The following is a 19,380-nucleotide window of genomic DNA, read 5'->3' as shown; positions in this document are numbered from 1 at the left end:
TGTGAACTGAAGAAAAGAGATTTAACTTTAGTGATAAAGGAAGAGAATTGCCTGGCTGACATTTTGACATTGCTGTTGTTCAGTCACTCAGTCGTGTCCGACTCTTTGTGACCTCATAGACTGCAGCACACCAGGCTTCCCTGTCCTTCACCATCTACCGGAGCTTGTTCAAACTCATGTCCGTTGAGTCAGTGATACCATCTTGTTCTCTATCGTCCCTTTCTCCTATGCTCTCAATCCTTCCCAGCATCAGGGTCTTTTCTAGTGAGTCGGCTATTCACATCAGGTGGCCAAGGTATTGGAGCTTCAGCTTCGGCATCAGTCCTTCTAATGAATATTCAGGACTGATCTCCTTTAGGATTGATTGGTTTGATCTCCTTGCTGTCCAAGTGACTCTCAAGAGTCTTCTCCAATACCACAGTTCAAAAGCATCAATTCTCTGGCGTTCAGCCTTCTTTATGGTCAAACTCTCATATTCATACACGACTACTGGAAAAACCATAGCTTTGACTATACAGACCTTTGTTGGCAAAGTAATGTCTTTGCTTTTTAACATGCTGTCTAGGTTTGTCATAGCTTTTCTTTCAAGGAGCAACTTGAAATCAGTGTAACTGATTTGGGACTTCTGGCTTCCAGAATCATAAGAGAACAAACTGGTATTGTTGTAAGCAACTGAGACTGTGGTAATTTGTTCCAGCAGCCATAGGAAACTAATACACTCACATAAAGAGATTACTGCTAAGTTCAACTATGATTTAGTTTATGGAATCGGCATGTATTGACTGCTAAAAAGTATATATGGGGAGAAGGGATAGTTAGGGAGTTTGGAATGGACATATACACACTGTTATATTTAAAAAGGATAACCAACAAGGACCTACTGTATAGCACAGGGAACTCTGCTCAATGTTAGGTGTCAGTCTGAATAGGAGGGGAGTTTAGTGGAGAATAGATACATGTATATGTATGGCCAAGACCCTTCACTCTTCACCTGAAAAAATTATGACAACAATGGTAAATCAGCTATGCTCCAATATAAAATAAAAAGTTTAAACAAAGAAACAAAAAGGTATATAGGTGTCTCAAATCAATTTTTTCACTATTTTTCATTAGGAAATTGCAAGCATTATTTTATAGAACCCCAAAGACACCTGTCATACATGACCACTGGAAAAACCATAGCCTTGACTAGACGGACCTTTGTTGGCAAAGTCTTTGCTTTTTAATATGCTATCTAGGTTGGTCATAACTTTCCTTCCAAGGAGTAAGCATCTTTTAATTTCATGGCTGCAATCAGCATCCGCAGTGATTTTGGAGCCCAAAAAAATAAAGTCTGACACTGTTTCCACTGTTTCTCCATCTATTTCCCATGAAGTGATGGGACCAGATGCCATAATCTTAGTTTTTTGAATGTGAGAGTTGGACTATGAAGAAAGCTGATCACAGAGGAATTGATGCTTTTGAACTGTGGCGTTGGAGAAGACTCTTGAGAGTCCCTTGGACTGCAAGGAGATCCAACCAGTCCATTCTAAAGGAGATCAGTCTTGAGTGTTCATCGGAAGGACTGATGTTAAAGCTGAAACTCCAATACTTTGGCCACCTCATGCAATGAGTTGACTCACTGGAAAAGACTCTGATGCTGGGAGGGATTGGGGGCAGGAGGAGAAGGGGACGACAGAGAATGAGATGGCTGGATAGCATCACTGACTCGATGGACATGAGTTTGGGTGAACTGCGGGAGTTGGTCGGAGAAGGCAATGGCAAGCCACTCCAGTACTCTTGCCTAGAAAATCCCATGGATGGAGGAGCCTGGTGGGCTGAAGTCCATGGGGTCGCTAAGGGTCGGATGCGACTGAGCGACTTCACTTTCACTTTTCACTTTCACACATTGGAGAAGGAAATGGCAACCCACTCCAGTGTTCTTGCCTGGAGAATCCCAGGGACGGGGGAGCCTGGTGGGCTTCCGTCTATGGGGTCACACAGAGTCGGACACGACTGAAGTGACTTAGCAGCAGCAGCAGCAGCAGCGGGAGTTGGTGATGGACAGGGAGGCCTGGCGTGCTGTGATTCATGGTGTTGCAAAGAGTCGGACACGACTGAGCGACTGAACTGAAAGACAGTTGTCAAAGTTGCTTCTCTAACAACTATCAGATTGCTTTATTTTTAAACATACATACATAAAGAGAAGCTCACAAGTCATAAGTGCAAATTGGCGAATTTTGAAACCGTGAATGTTTTCATGTTATCACCATCCATCAAAAATCAGAACATTCCAGCTCCACAGGAATTCCCATCGTTCCTCTTCATAGTCGCTTCACATCACCACAGATTTTCTCCCAAACCTTACTGCTATCTGACTTTTTCCTGTTTTGAACCTTATATGAATGAAATCATGTAATCTTTATCTAGCTTCTTTCACTCAACATTGTGTTGCTGTGTTTTGTAGCTAGAGTGTCTTCATTTTCTAGACTGGGTAATCTTTTGCAATGTGATTATAAAGAGGTCTGTCTATGGTGCTGTTTATAGACAATAACATTGGAGCTATTACACAGAATACCATTATGGATATCATCGTACATATTTTTCAGTACACACAACTTGTCTATCAGTCACATATCAAACAAAGAACTAATTGGGCCATAGGTATGTGACTGCTCAACCTTAGGATTTACTCCAAACAGGTTTCCAAATTGTTCTATCAATTTATATTCCCAACAAGAATGCATGAGTTCTAGGTTCTTTTCATGTTGTTTGTAAATGTTAGTCATTATGAGGTGTATATAATATCTTTGTGTAATGTTAATTTTACTTTTTTTGAAGTTCAACTCTTTTGGTCACTTCTCTATTAGGTTATCTTTTTTTCAAATGTAGGATTTAAAAAATATTTTGGATACGAATCTTTTGTAGGATCTTTGTATTTCAATATTTAATAATGTGCATTGTCAGTCTCTTAAATAGTGAGAACAGAAGTTCTCAGTTTAAAATTGAAGGACAAAAATTTAACAATATTTTTGAATTATCTCTTTAAGAAATACGTACCTACTCCAAGGTCACAAAGATTGTCTCCTATGCTACTCCTATGTACAGAAGCTGTATTATTTTACTTCTCACATTCAGATTTACTAATCACCTAGACTTGATTTTTCAGTGAGTGCAGTTCAGTTCAGTTCAGTCAGTGAGTGCAGTAGCAGTCAAATCCTAGTTTTTCCATATGGGTATTCAATTGACTCCACATTACATATTGAAAAAACTTTCTATATTCCATAAGCCATTGGTTTTGTTATAAGGCAAGACACCATAACGAATGTATGGGTTTATCTGTGGACTTTCTATTCTATTTGTATATTTGTCAAATCTCCATGACAGTATCACACTGTCTGAATCACTGTAGCTTTATAATAAGTCTTGATACATGGCAATGGAATTTTCCAATATGAATCTTTAAGACTGCCTTATTAATGATCCTTCATTTCTCTATATAAATTTAGTTTTAGCTTATCAATGTCTACACAGAAAAAGAAAGGACACGGATTTTAAACAGGATCAAGTTGATCATATAGATCATTTTGAAAAGTGATATTTTTGTATTATTGACTTTTTACATCTATGAACATGGTATATAATAGACAATTTGATTCAGGTCATTTTCAATTTTTGTCAAAAATGTTTTACCTTTGTTATTGTAGAGATCTTGCACTTGGAATATTTCATCTGGAGGCTTAATCTTCATGTTGCCTAGTTTTATATTTTCATTTATCTTTTCTTATAGGAAAAAAAGAATATTGGTAACTTTTATGACCATTTCCTGTGTAAGACCAGCCAATGGTCAGTAGATATCTTTTCTGTTACTTTCTTGCCTAATGAAGGATGAAAAACAAATTACAAGTTCTTCTACTTAAAGTTTCTTTGTTGTTGTTGATGATGATGAGGGACTCTGCTGGCTTACTGTGCAGATCCCCAGTCTATTTAGAAAACATTGTTCCTCTGTTTAAGGACTAGACAAATGCCTGGATGAGAGTTTTTGCCCAACAAAGAATTATGGGAGTAAGACCAGGAAACCTGGGCACATTTCATCTGTGAACCTTATAGACGTTTGTGCTAAAAATAATTTGGAAACAAGGAGGGATTAGAGTCCAGTGGATTTTCCCTGTTGTTTAGCTGTGACTGAAGAAAGCAAGATTTGCACATTATAATTCTGAGAGCCCCTCACACCAGTGAGAATAACGGACGAAAAACACAGACTGTGAAATATGGCTTCCTCCCCACAACTCTGGGCTCATCACAGCCTCCTTTATCCTGCCTACAAGCGAAGTGTGAAAATCAACTGGAGGATCATGGAGAGAATGGCTAAACTTCAAATGTTCCTCTTGAGTAAACACGGATCATTCAAAATAGCAGAACCAAAGTTAGGAAAAAGATCTTTTGAATGAAAAAAAATTTCCAAGTGAACTGGGAATTATTTGGAAAAATGAAAGCCACAACTATGTGAGCAATCCTTTACAGCTTTTGTGGATAAGGAAAAAAAAAATCCAACCAACACTTTGTAACTACAGACTGATTTTTCTATAACTATGGCAAAGACCTAGTAAAACATTTTGTAACTCTTGTTTGGAATCCTTGCTTGGAACTGTTCCTGAGGAGAAAATGTCCTTTTGACAATTTAGACAGTCTGTGCATAGAATTATCTACCAAAGTTTCTGAGGAAGCAAGTTTCTGCGAAATTAAAATGCTAAACTGGAAGTGGGCTAATCAAATAGTGATAACTTCTACTTGCAGAAACACATGTGTTACTTTAAAAAAATATATAATAAGATACTACTATTCTGGTAGCTGTATTGACCTCTAAGCTATCCAAGCATTTGCCTTACTCCACTTCACATCTTTGCATTGCCATAATGATTTCCCAGCATCATGCCTCTGTAAACTGGTGTTTAACACAACTTAGACTCTCAGGGCCCTTGAAAAGGAATCACAAGAGATAATACATTTTTAAAATGCTTCTCAGGTCTTTGGCAATGAGTTTCATGCCAGAACTGCCCTCCATAACTGATGTGCACACAACTTTCTCTAATTTGAATGCAAACCGGGCCTAGACATCCAGGATGACAGTAAATAAGCTCCTCAGAGCTGTGGGGCATGTCCAATGTGTTTATTACATGGCACCTATTGGTTTTGTCTTTCTCACCCACCCAGCAAGAGACCCTGAATTGGCATCTGAGGCACATTCTTGGCAACTGTCGAAACTGTTTTGCTTGCTGTCTTTGTATTTCCTGCTGATCTGTTTTCTTCTTCTCCCCCGTGGACTGTGCACAGCATTGCAGCACAGCTGGGGAGGAGAAATGGGTCTCTTGTACCTATGTTAGAAGGGTCATTAATTCCACAGATTTGCTAAAAGAAAACTGGAATTTTAATTCTGATTTTCACAATGAGTAGGTACTGCCTCACTGTTGGGGCATCTTCTCTTTGGTACTTGAGTGAATTTTCCTACTACTTTTATCTGCAAAAGATTTAATTAGTGCTCTGAAAATACTTAAGTGTTTGCATAGAAAGGGTATTTATTTTGGAAATAAAAGAGACACAGAATGCATGTATGCCCTTGAAAAACTGAGACCGAACAAGATCAAACATCTTGCTTGACATTTAGTTCTGGGGTCTTTGGATTCTGTGTTTAAATAAAAGTGACTGACATTTTTCTATTTAAAGATGTTAAAGAGAACTATAAAATTCCAGTGCTGAAAACATTTTGGCTCTTTAGTGGCCTCTTTTATCTACCAGATAGATAAACTGCTATAGAGGCCCATAGCAGGTGGGTGACATGCTAAAGTCACATAGGACAGACCATGACTTGTGACCTTTCTTCTACACTCTGTGAGTCCTTCAGAGAAGGAACTGTTGGCTTGAGCAAAATGGGATCACTCCACCTTCGTAAACCTTCAACAGTATGGATTCTATATGATTGCTTTCTCCAGTTCTTCTCATCCTTACTAGTTAACGGTATCACTGCTCACCATTCTTCCTGCAGGATGTACCATGGCTTTCTCACTGATAGAAACTCCTAGACAGACAGTAATGGAACCCAGGCTGGTAAGCTGGTTGGGATCTCAGACTTTTCTTTACATGCAAGGAATTAGTCAGAGCAAACACGTACTTGTCACAAGTTCATACAAAGCAAATCTAACAATATTTGTGAATATCAGTGAAAGCAGAGGAAAATATCCCTTGATCCCAGATTCCTCAAAGTCTAGCCACAGGGTTCCATGAGGACCTTTTGTGTTCATACATTAAATTCTTGGATTTTGAAGTCAGGTTGAGCCAGGAAACAGTTTCTAAGACAGTTGCTCAAATGCAGGTTTGTGTGCTTAGTCACCTCAGACTTCAGTTGAACTTAGTTCCCTTTCCAAAACCATTAAAAAGTATTTAGAGTTAACCTTAAATTGAAATCTTCTTGTTCTTATCCTACTTGACTGTAGCATATAAGGTGACATTAAGCAATGTGGGTAAAGTGTCTTGAATAGTGTGACACTATTATATTTTCCCTTTTACTTTGTATTTCTAGTCCATATTCTTATAAATTCACCCAAATTCAAGTTACTCTGAGATCTACTTTTCCAAAACATGATATCCAAATGGACCAGGTCAATGCCATATAAATTCAATAAACATGAACCAAACACCTGTTATATAGCCAGCAGTATGTTGTTGTCTGTGAAAATGATGAGAATAAACATAACCCAGTGCATCAGACCTTAATATTAACGTCATTCAGTAGAAGAGTTATACACCTAGGAAAATTTTTAAACCCACAATACAATATACTGTGTCATGTTTAAGTTCTCGAGACATTGCAGGCACTTACTGCTGCTGTTACAGTGTGACGGGAGACAATGTATTCACTCTAATTTGCCAGTAGTGATTACACAGCAGATCTTCATCGATAAACTGATTCTTAAGTTACAATAGTTTCAAATGTGTCAGGTCTGTCAGCTCAGGCCAGTGAATAGGGTCGCAGAGCCGGACATGACTGAAATGACTGAGCACAGCGTACCAATCACTGAAAATCCTCCACTGACTGGCTGAACTGTAGTATGATGAAGCAGGAAAATATGGTAATGCTCTAGAGATCTTTCTTTTGCCCCTAGGGTATTTAAAAATCTTTATTTTGCTGTTACTTTGTTATTTTCTCACACCGTTTGATCTATGTATCTCTATCAAATTATATTTAATGTGAATATCAAATATCTTACTCTCATTGACAACCTGAATTTATAAACATCATTTAAAGCAATTCATGATGAAAATAAGCCAACAGAAGATATAACTTAAAAGATGAAAAAAGATATTGGGGTATGTCTCCAATTATTTGTCATCCAATTATTCAAAAATGTTTGAGATAAATCAATAAAGATTTGAAACTTTAGAATATTAAATGTCTGATCGTGAGCTTGAAATAAACTAGTTTTTCAAAACACACCAAATAAACATATTTTGATACAATGATTTAGGGGATGTACTTGTGAAAGCTACTCTGAGGGCAAACACCATGTATTAGTTAATTTAATTTAATTTAGCCAGGGACTTGCATTCCTGTAAAGCTGTTTCACATTTTAATTTTACTCAGATCCCCATCCTAATATTATTGTCCTTAGAACAGCCAGCAGATGAAAGAGTTTCTAATCATTTTAATTAATAAAAATCAGGAAATCCAACACTGACTCACTATCGGTCCCTTTATACCTCCTTGTCTCATCTAATAACCTGTAGTTCAACCTCAGAAGAAAGCTATGCCTCTTATTATTATTATTCTTTCTTTTTTTTTGGTCACACAGGTATGTGGTGTCTTAGCACAGCGTACACAATCTTAGTTCCCCAACAGGGGATTGAACCTGCACCCGCGGTGTTGGAAGCACAGAGTCTTAAACACTGGATCACCAGAGAAGTCCCCATATGCCTCTTCTCTTTGCCAGGGCTAACCTTCTCCCTGTAATTCTCATCCCCACCCTTGCATCCTCATGTTTACTCTTATTTTTCACTAGGGAAGCAGAAAAAGAGAATGGTTAAGTATTATTCCTTGATATGAAGAGGGAGGGAAGGAAGAGAGAAAGAGGGGGAAAAAGGGAGAAAAGCAGGAAAACTGGGGGAAGCAGAAAAGGGGGGGAGAGGGCCAGAAAGAGGGAGAGAGAGACAGTACTTTGATATGAGAAAAATAGAATGTTACTCAACTGGAAGCAGGCATTCCTCCAAAACACTGTGTTTGCAAAGCCCAGTTCCTTCAGATTTCAAAACACTACAAACACAGATTGGCCTGAAAATCAGTAAGCGTTCCCCACCTACTTCCCACTGCTGGTCCCCTAGCTTCAACCTGCTGTATGTGACTGGAGATGAAGCTTCACCAACTGCTTGCCTGTTTTCTTAACATGGCTTGGCCAGGAGTTGTGAAGTTGGCTCAGAAGACCTGAGTTAGCAGTGACCAGCCAACACGCCTCACAACTTAGCACTAAGTAGGGCCGTGAGCCAAATTGGGCCTTGGCTCTCTGCAGAAGAGAGTTATCCTAAATAATCACAGCAAAAGGAAGTGAGGAGGTCCTGCTCTCATCATGCAAGTCAAGTTGGCTAAATTCTGTCATTTTCTAAGCCTCCCACAAAGAAAACAGTGACTATAAATGTGAAAAAAAAAATCCTAAGATCTAACTTCTATGTCATATTATTGATTTGGTTCCCTTTTCAGAAGGCTGAAGACTTCCCAAAAAGGAAACCTACATTACTTTTAATTTGCCACAGAGCTTGGCTTTGCATCAGTCATCTCAAGAAAATCTAAGAACTTCAAAATGCATTAATCCCCAGTGAACTGGATCTTTCTAAAATATTCATTCTCAGTGTTTTGGCAAAGTCACCCCATGTCACTAGCTTAATTGGTGGCAGGTTATTTTCCAGTTGTCACATAATCTTTTCCTATTTAAGAGGCAGAAATAAAAACACTCATAAAGGAATTGAATAATTTGGTTCACAAACAACATAGGCATTTATTTGAAAAACATTTTCCATTTAAGTAAAACGGCAAATCAGCTATAGTAGCTTCCTTACTGCTTATTCTAATCTGCACTCACAGTCATTTTTTATTCATCAAATTCAGAGATACTGCTACAGAAAACTATTTCACAAAGTATTTAGAAAAAAAATATATACAGACTCTCTGATAGAAAGTTAATTAAACTAACAAAGCCAGGCAATATAAAGGTAAGATATAAAACAAGCTCACATTTATAAACACAAATAAATAAATATGTACAAAAGAGTCTATGCCAACATTAAACAAACAAAGCTTTACAATGCAAGTCATGGTGACAACAATGGAAAACATATCAGGATCCTAGACTGACTCTAACATAATGTAGTTCAAAAAAAGGAAAACGAAGAAAATAAAAAAATAACAAAAACTGAAACTCTTTTCCAACTCTCTTCCAACCCCAGAGAGTCTAAGTTGATATTATTCTCAAAGTTAGGCTAAACTAAATTTTGGCTCCAGAGCTAAATTCCTGAAGTTCTGTTCTGAGGGGGCTAAATGAAGGTGAGAGCTACATGTGTAGAACTCAAGTCCACTTGCAAATGTTTTTATTCAGCTGTTTCTCCATTTTTTTTTTTTTTAATCCTTACCCGATTACTGGAAATTTCTAAAGTGGAGCTGATACTGTTGTCAAATATGAAAAAAACATTTTTCCAAGATCTGCATGAATATGAGTAGAAATCAAAGATATTTTTAAAGTTCTCACCTTAATTACTTTTAACTACATAAGCACTTCAGGTAGAAATCTCACAGTTGAAAGCTAATTAAATTCTATCATCTCTAAGGCTTGGAGGAGAGTATATGAAGATTCAGAGACTAGTTAAGGTTAACTTTCATCTAGATGCAACCTCTGCCAAAATAAGCAGCCTGTTAACATACGTGCCTATGGAAAACGATGTGACTCTGCTGTACGGGATCTTAGTGACTTCAGATTTACTATCTTTTCCTTCTGCCTACAACCCTCTCCTGGGAAGGCCAGGTTGAGCCACGCTTTTATCTCCTAGAACAGTGTTCTAGGATGCTACAAAATGGAATGGTATGAAAACTCACTACCACATCATCACCTGTTTGGGTCTGGCAAAAATCTTCATGACTGAGGATGAGCGGAAGGTGAGACGTCTCTTGGTTGCTGCAGTCTGAGAGCTTTCCTATGTCTCAAACTAAGGGCTACCTGCTTCCTGCACAGAGTGAAAGGTCCCCAGGTGCTCAGTCTGGCTTCTGCCTTTAAGCAGTTTTGTTCTGTCAGAATGTCTCATCTTCTCATCACTGAGGCTGCTTCCAGAACCTGAATCATCTCAGATAACCCAGAGCAAATGTAAAGGTACAGCACATATTGAGACCAATTTCTAAGAAACTGGACACTCATTCATCATTTAATAACAATTAAAATGTGGTCTCCTACACATTCACTAGCAAGCACATTACTCAGGATAGTCTGAAAGTTAGGCTAAAAGCTGCTTAATATTATGCATGGCTTATATGCAGAAACCTAATCCATAAATAACACCCCATCTATCTTACCAGATCTCCTCTGGCTCTTACAATCAGATGACCTATATACAAATAGTTTTCAGACTGGCAAGTGTAGACCCACATGTTTATATATTATTTTGATTATGATAAGTCCCCCACCTAAGTCTCAGTTTATATTCTTTGGAACAAAACTCTTGAAAGAGGAAGTAAGAGGCTTTTCATTTGTGCAAATGGAAATATCTTAAAAATCTCTGGAGCTATGACAAGACCATAGAGTCTCAATAGTTGTTTTTCCCAAAAGGGCAAAACTGTTGTACACAGCATGCCTAATGGAAATTCCATTCCTTCCATGAATCCATGGCTCAATATACAGTAGAGGATCAAAAATAGAGGTGTAAGAGGTTCATTCTTTAACTACTGTGAGGTCCACTGTAATGAAACCCCAACACTAAATTTGATTCAAAAGTATAGGATTAAATTATCATAATGTTGTTTAAGTCGTGTCTTGAATAGGATAAATGAAACAGTATGACTTCATATTAACTAGGTCAAAATTTGGGAAATTCTTTCTTAGGCACATTGTGGTCTTCATGGTTAAACATTTGAGATAATGGAAGATACACCTTTCTAAACTTTGTCAGACATCATTCTTTTGTCTCTGTAGTTAAAAGAGGAAATGCTACTGCATTCATGGAAACTAGCAGAGATGGGACTTGTGGGCATCCGAAATAGTTTTAAATATTAGTATGCTTTTTTAAAGATTTTTTGGATGTGGACTATTTTAAAAGTCTTTATTGAATTTGTTTCTATATTGTTTCTGTTTTATGTTTTGGTGTTTTGACTGTAAGGCATGTGGAATCTGAGCTCCCTGACTAGGGATCACATCCACACCCCTCCCTCACCCCCCATGTTGGAAGGCAAAGTCCTCACCAGTGGATCACCAAGGAAGTCCCTATTAGTATGCTTTGGCTTGTTGAGAAAGATGATGGAGCAAATGGCCATATCCAAACCTAATTATTAGGTGGAGTGTGAATAAACTCTAAACTAAACTTTTCCATAGCCTGGCCTGTCCCTTATCCTATAACCTTAATATTCCACCTCCCAGCCCAAGTTCTGATTGGTCAATTCAATTATATATTTAAACAACCCTATCGCCTGTGGGTACTGAATCATGCTGCTCTCAGCAGAGTGAAGTTTTAGTGATGGTGGAAACTCCCCCATGGAAGAAACACACTGAAAAGACAGTGAATTTCACAAACGCCTTCTTCACAAAACACATTGGTCATAATACACAGTTACCTAGGTAAGACCACGTTCACATCTGCTAGTCAGAGTTTGACTGCTTGCACACCTTTGTGTTTGTGTAGACTGATTCTTCTTTCTTATATTAAAGATATCAAAACTTTGTGCTGTGGCTGAAAGTGTCTGACATGATAATATTTTTATAGAAATTATCTGAATGAGCATTGCAATAACCCTTGACCTTATCAATGACCTGATGGACTGGAATGATCGATGTTTGTTCTCCATCAGCATGCGTCAGTTTTGATGAGGACTTGTCCATGGAAGCATTGTCTGAAAGAAATGATACAAGGAATTAGGCTGCAAGATGAGCTGGTGACATGCCTGAGGGCCACCATTTTGGACGCTCTATTTTGCACATTAAAGAAGATCACAAAGGAAATGAAACTCTGATTCTTTCTTAATTTCGATAGCAGGCAGCACTAAAATTTCATGCTTTTCACCTTCAAAGTGCATTCCTGCATATGAATGAATGTTAATGTGCCTTCTAGTAAATTTGTGGGGGTTTGTTTCAAGAAATGTTCTTCTAAGTGGTATTTTTCAAAGAGCCAGTGAATAGAGTCATCAGAAAATTGAGGAAAAAATATATATGGCAAATGGCTCACACAAAGTAGCCACAGATAATATAACAATGAATTAAAAAGTGCCGAAATATCTGTGGAAGAAACAATATGATGTCTATGATATGTTTTCACAGTAACACAGAAAGGGGAAAATGTGTAGGTGGCTATGAGTTGATAGATTCAAAGGGATTCATTATATTATCCTCTCTACTTTTTATATGTGTTTGACATTTCATAATACAATTTTTAATGAAATATAAAGAATTTTGGTTTTTTTTTTACTTTTTTTTGTGTGTGTTTTACCGGACATGTGTCTTAATTTATTTATTTATTTTATTTATAAAATTTAATAAATGGTACAAAGCACAATGTCATAAACATTAACAGTTAAAATATCACCAAATGAAAAAAATACTATAGAATACACAGTTGCAAAAAGCTACATTAAGTTATTTTACAACTGCCTCAAGTTGCAAAAAGAAAAAAAAAAACCCAATGCCTTACCTAAGTTATCCCTTTTGGAAAAGAAAACCAAATAAAAAACATAAAAGCTATTTTGAACTCATTTTCTCATGGGAAAAACTTGTGAAATGATTGCCATATAGAAAAAAGGGCATCTTTTATGAATTATTTTTAAATTACAGAATCCAAAATTATCTTTATCAGAAATATTTTAAGTATATGTTTTCATCAACTGTGCTACAGTCTCAGAATAAAGTTATTGCTGGCAGCAATAAAATCATAACAACTAACAGTAACAAAGGATTGCTAAATACATTTCTGTCCTAAATTTCTCAGTATCACATATTAAACATTATTTTCCTAGACTCACAGCTTTCTAAAATTGGCTCAGCCAATGCCTTGAAACTCTGTCATGTGTGTGTATATGTTAGTCGCTCAGTCGTTTCTGACTCTTTGCGACCCCAAGGACAGTAGCCGGCCACCCTCCTCTGTCCATGGAATTCTCCAGGCAAGGAAACTGGAAACTCTGTTAAATACTATTATCTATAAATACACATGACTATCTTCATGTACCCTATGAGTATCTTGTAAGTATCTGTCTTCCTCCCTCTCCCAGCACATTTTGGAAAAAAATTCTATCTTAAAATCAACTACAGAGATTTCACATCAGTGAATGAGCAAATATAACCTTCTACAAAGTACTCAGTCTCCAGCAGTTGTATCATCTCTATTCACTGTGGAAGAGGCAAAAATTCTATCATGAAAAACTGTGTTTAGAAATCATGGCTCAGAATGGAATGTTCACTCCACGTGTTTTATGTTTTGAGTATGCTGGACCCAGTATGTGACTTAACATTAAAAATCCATCCATAATTGGTAAAAGCCATTGCTATTGTATCTGATGTCTTTGGAAATAACTCAAATTGTTCAATTGTGGTCTTGGTGTTGGAGCAGACACTAAATACAATGAAAACTAAAATAAAAAGTGGTGTGTCCATCTCACTAGAGGAAGCAAGAGAGAACAGATGGTCTATGGGAAAAGTGGCAGACTGAAGCATGGTGGGATGACCCAGGATTGGTGAGAAAAAGGCTTAGGGGTCATTATAGAAGGGTCCCTCCCCATTCAGCTCTCAGCAAGCTGATTGATTCTATGCTTTCCTTCCCTTCACACATTCACTAGCCATTGGTTTTCTGTTGGGAATTTTTCTATTGGTTTAAATCTCAATAATGAACAATTTGTACTTGATGTTTTTAGAAAACTACACATCCTCAAAAAACCTTCAAAGATACATTCATTCTATTTCATTGACAACTTCCAGGGGCACAGTTTTTAAAGACTTTGACCAGCTCCATTCCAAATATATGGTCCAATTTTCTGGATCTTCAGTCTAATAAAGTAAAATTCTGAGCTAGGTCTGTGTTTCTACATATATGCTATTCCCAGTTTCTGCAATTCCCAGTTATACTTATTATCTTGTGGATAATACAGATTTTTGATTATTGGTATAAGTTGGAAAACCAGGGGCTAGGGAAATGAACTATTATTTGATTGATGCTGAAATTTCAAGCAGACAAAAGTCCTCAAAAAGCAGGCTTGGGATTGACAATTTCTCTTTTATGACTTCTGTGAATGTACCATGACATATTCAGTAATTCACAAGAGCAGTGAAAAGGTAAAGAATTGTACTCCATTCTACAATGAACCTCTCAAATATTGCTTTTTTTTTTCTCTGTTACATAACCCACTAACTCCAGAGCATGGTACATTTCCTAGAAGGAGCAGCTTGCAGATACCCCCATGCAGAGAACAGCCAGCCCAGCACACGACCATTTGACAGTTCAGAAATTCCAGCTCAATGCAGGAATGTCCTTGTGCTAGCTGAGAAGTATTGTAAAGAAGAAGCCATTTTGCTGGTGCAGCAAGAGTCTTAGTTTAATCCATGCAAATATTCTATTACCTTGCAAAAAAATTCATGCATTCAAAAAAGTAATAAAAGTTTACCTGAATGATCCACTTTTGTTGAAGGAATGATCTTAGAAGACATTATCTACAATTCCAAGAAATAAACCATCTAGATATCCATGATGATATGTGGTGACTTTCTACATACCCCAAGTGACCTAGGTACACCAGCAGTCCCACTGAGAACTGGCTAGGTTGCAGAAGACTTTTCATATGTCAACTGACTGGAATGATTACACCATGAAAGTCATGTCATACCGTTGACTATATCCTTATACTAGTTAACAAGAACCTGTTTAACCCCAAATGTTTGAATAGAAATGATTAACATTAGTGAAGTCTTCAAAAATAAATATCCAAGATTTTGAAACAGTAAAGCTTTTCTTTGGTATCCCCATTTCTACAGTCCCTTTTATCTTCTAGTCAGTTTTCCCCATGATGCTATTTCCAAATATTTTATACTTTCAAAATGCCCTCTGTTCCAAAATATCTACCTGTTATCTTCTTTACCGTTTTAATAGTGGTTTTTCAAGCTAGCTATTCTCAGTTATATTGAGGAAAATAATTCAATTGAGCTAATTCCTATGCATTCACAACTAACTTATAACGCATTAAGCATTTGGATTTTAAAGGGGAGACAAAATGAGTATCTAATTTTAAGGCTGATTAAATAAAGTATAAAATCCACTCATTATTAGGACAGTAGAGCCTTGCATAATAGTTGGGATTGGGGGCACTGACTTCCTGAACAACTGAAAATCTGGGTACAATTTACAGTTGACTCTCTGTCTGAGCTTCCTCAGTGTCCAAAGTTCTGTATCCATGTATTCAGTCAACCGTGGATCATGTAATACTGTTTGTTGTATTTAGTACTAAAAAATAACCTGCGTATAAGTGGACCTGCACAGTTCAAAACGTTTTGTTCAAAGATTAACTGTAAACAATATTTTGTGCCAGGGAACTACCAATTAGGTAGACTAATCTACCTCAGATTATATACCTGTCATCACGTTTCTTACACAGGTGTTTTAAGTAAGAACGCAAAGACCTCTTAATTTTAAGGCAAACTGCTTGTGTGCAGGACTCAAAGACTGCACCCCATTCTGGAAGAGTTCATAGCTTCTATTCAATTCCCCAAAGTATCCCTGACTTGAAGAAACTTTAAGAACTGCTGTCCTAAGCTGCTCCACGTTTTCAGATATTTTTAAATAATACTTTTATTTATTTATTGGCTGTACTGCATCTTCGTTGCTGGGTGGGCTTTTCTCCAGCTGTGGCGAGCAGGGGCTACTCTCTAGTTGCGCTGTACGGGCTTCTCATTGCAGTGGCTTCTCTTGTTGCCAAGCGCTCTAGGGTGCCCGGGCTTCAGTAGTTGAGGCACAAGGGCTCAGTAGCTGCAGTTCCTGGGCTCTACAGCACAGGCTTAATAGTTGTGGCACACAGGCTTAGCTGCTCCTGGGCATGTGGGATCTTGCCAGACCAGGGATCGAACCCATGTCTCCTGCATTGGCAGGCAGATTCTTTACTGCTGAGCCACCAGGGAAGCCCTTCAGATCTTTCTTTGACTAATTATGGAATTAAAAAACTCTCTAAACATTCAAACTTTCTTCCACAGTGCTATCTTGAATCCCAGGCAGTGGGCACCAGAGTGGTGCAAGCAGGGACATGTGGAAAGATTCAAATGTACATAAGGGTCATTTGAAATGCAAGTGTTATAATGTGAACATTTATATACACATCACACAAATCACTCCATTCTTGCCAAATATGAATCTTTTTGGTGCCATTTGCTTCTGTCTACGTTTATTAGCTAAACAAATACAAAACTTAAAAGTCATTTCCATTACCTTTTATAAGCATCTTTCATTTAGAAAGTGTTGGATACTGAGTGTTGAGAGCTGTTTGACTAAGGTTTAACTAGTATTTAAAAGTAGCATTTTTGCTATTTTCAACTGAAATTATTAAAGGAGTATACCTTTTCACATTGTTCACTGGCTATCAAGGACTGCAAAATGGTCTTTGCAGGCTTATGTCATTTTATTGCACTTCACTTTGAAGCCCTTCACAGACATTGCAGTTGTTATAAATCGAAGATTTGTGTTGTCTGATGACAGTCAAGCACATTTTTTAGCAATAAAGTATCTTTTAAAATTAAGGTATGTACATTTTTTTGACATGATGGTCTGTTCAGTTCAGTCGCTTAGTCGTGTCCGACTCTCTGCAACCCCATAAATCACAGCACGCCAGGCCTCCCTGTCCATCACCAACCCCCGGAGTTAGACTGTGGTATAGGGTAAACATATAAGCATATATTTATATACGGTGCATATATGCACTGAGAAACCAAAAAATTTGTGTGACTCTCTTTATGGCAATATTCAATATATTATGGTGGTCTGAAGCCAAATTCTCTGTATGTCTGAAGTCAGCCTGTGTTTTCAAGTCTTCAGAATTTTTCATACACAGGCTTAGAGTCAGAAAGTGTGATCACTGTAAATATCATGAAGATTAGGTAGATGAACAAAGATACAATGTTTCTCATCATCTGTATCACTTTCCAAACATAATGTTCCCTCTTTCATATTTAATCAATAATGTATAGAGCAATCACCAGTAACATTTCCAATGGTCAGGGACTTAAGTATCTTTTTGGATTGAGGTATGACTGTCATATATCATTATTAATTTTAGGTGTACACTATTATGATTTTATATTTGTGTATATTTCAAAGGACTTAAGTCTTTCACATACAAGCTGGATGGTGTCTCTTCCTGTTTTCATTCCAACTTGCCAGGTAACTGTCATACTATGCTGAAATAATCTGGAACTCAATTTCTGTATTTTTTAAGTAAAGATATAACTTGTAAAACAAGATACCATACTTTTTTAGGAAAATTAAATTTTAAAGCAAATGAAATTACAAAAATATTGAGTTAATGATACCCTTGACAATGTAGGTTCAATTTTGGTTGCAAAATTTTTAAAAAAGGACAAAATATTCACAAAGGTACTGAAGGTGCAAATAAATTTTGATTTTCCTAAATCTAAAATAAGCACCCTAACGGGCACTGTGATCTATGAATTTTTATGACATGTCAGTTCTCACCATGAAAACATGATGGGAAGTGTTCCAGAGAGCATCTTTACTAGCATCTTTCTGGCCAGAATGACTCACCGGTATGGCTGTTCCTTTTGAAGTAGGTGGTAGAGCTGGATTTAGACTTGGATGTAAGGTAGGTTGAGTTAGAACCAATAGAGCTGGAGGACAAAGATTTTCCTAGATTATCAGAACTTTTCTTGATGATATTGGTAGCTGTCTTACTCCAATCTGAAAGAAATGACATCTCTCCATGAATCTGCTTTAGAGGGGATACAGTCTGCCTTGAGGGCTTCCCTGGTGGCTCAGCAGTAAAGAATCTGCCTGCAATGCAGGAGATGCAGGTTTGAACCCTGAGTTGGGAAGATTCCCTGGAGGAAGGCATGGCAAACCACTCCGGTATTCTTGCCTGGAAAATCCCATGGACAGAGGAGCCTGGCAGGCTACAGCCCATGGGGTTGCAGAGTTGGACACGACTGACTTACAATACATGCACACACTTTGCCTTGAAAAAGCATCACCACATTTTTAAAGTAACTGATTCACAGCATTAGATGTTCTGACACACTGGCAGTGAATCATACAAGAGACTGACATCAACAGTAACTCGAAGAAACAGAAAAGTTTCTTACTTTGACCTTATGTTTAAAATTCTACTTAATATCTAAGGTTGAGAAGTAACCACTGGAGATTTCTTTTTTTAAAGAGTACTATTTTTCTTCAGGGATTTTTTTATATTGAGAAAATTCTCTTTTGTCTAATAATGTAAATGAAGACTTCAAAAATATGGAAAGGTACATAGGGTACAGTGGATATCCAAGTTGTTAAATTAGACATAAAACCTTGAACAACTCACTTAACCTATCTGGAACTCGTGCTTCTCCTTTGCAAAATAGAACAGTCAGGTCCAAACTCCTCAGGTCCTGTGCAGTCCTAAGACTCTAAGACTCCAACCAAGCATCTTTACGCACTCCATCTTTACACCTTGCTACCAGAGGGACTGGGATGCTCTGACAATGCAAATATGTGTGTGCTCAGTCGCTTAGGTGTATCTGATTCTTTGCGACCCCACGGACTGTAGCCCACCAGGCTCCTCTGTCCATGGAGTTTTCCAGGCAAGAATACTGGAGTGGGTTGCCATTTCAGGGGATCTTCCTGATCCAGGTATCAAACCTGAGTCTCCTGCATTGGCAAGTGGATTCTTTACTACTGAGCCACCTGGGAAGCCCAAATGACAAATGCTTCTGACCACACTCTGAATGTAAAAAGCTCGATCACCAACATGCCCCTTTACCTGAGTTGTCTGCCAACCGAAATCTACCACAGCAGAGATGCCGCCTCCACTGCTTCTGAACATTCTCCTTCATAGCACAGTGGAAGATAAATATAAATAAACCTGGGACAAAAGAAAATATAAACAATTAGGCAAAATGACACATTGCTAAAGACAAATCTTAC

The 19,380-nt window shown here is 37.6% G+C and overlaps 1 protein-coding gene across 7 annotated transcripts in view; it reads right to left on the bottom strand.

Annotated features, from left to right (window-relative positions):
* Positions 1 to 8,995: 8,995 nt before the first annotated feature.
* ADGRG6 (adhesion G protein-coupled receptor G6) overlaps positions 8,996 to 19,380 on the bottom strand; it is a 152,206-nt gene continuing 141,821 nt past the window's right edge. For 6 of the 7 annotated variants that reach the window (XM_055433561.2, XM_055433567.2, XM_055433562.2 and 3 more), the window contains 3 exons: positions 19,217 to 19,318; positions 18,001 to 18,153; positions 8,996 to 12,109 (listed from right to left, as the gene is read on the bottom strand). In XM_055433561.2, coding sequence (XP_055289536.2) covers positions 11,931 to 12,109; positions 18,001 to 18,153; positions 19,217 to 19,318 — 434 coding nt within the window. In that variant the 3' untranslated portion in view covers positions 8,996 to 11,930. Of the gene's footprint in view, positions 12,110 to 14,863; positions 14,910 to 18,000; positions 18,154 to 19,216; positions 19,319 to 19,380 lie in introns of all 7 variants that reach the window. The other variant, XM_055433568.2, reaches the window with a different exon arrangement.

This window comes from Moschus berezovskii, chromosome 10 (assembly GCF_049115385.1).
Source record: "Moschus berezovskii isolate FMDL1 chromosome 10, NW_MosBer_1.0, whole genome shotgun sequence".
NCBI classification, from domain to species: domain Eukaryota; kingdom Metazoa; phylum Chordata; class Mammalia; order Artiodactyla; family Moschidae; genus Moschus; species Moschus berezovskii.
This window is presented reverse-complemented; position numbering and strand designations above follow the sequence as displayed.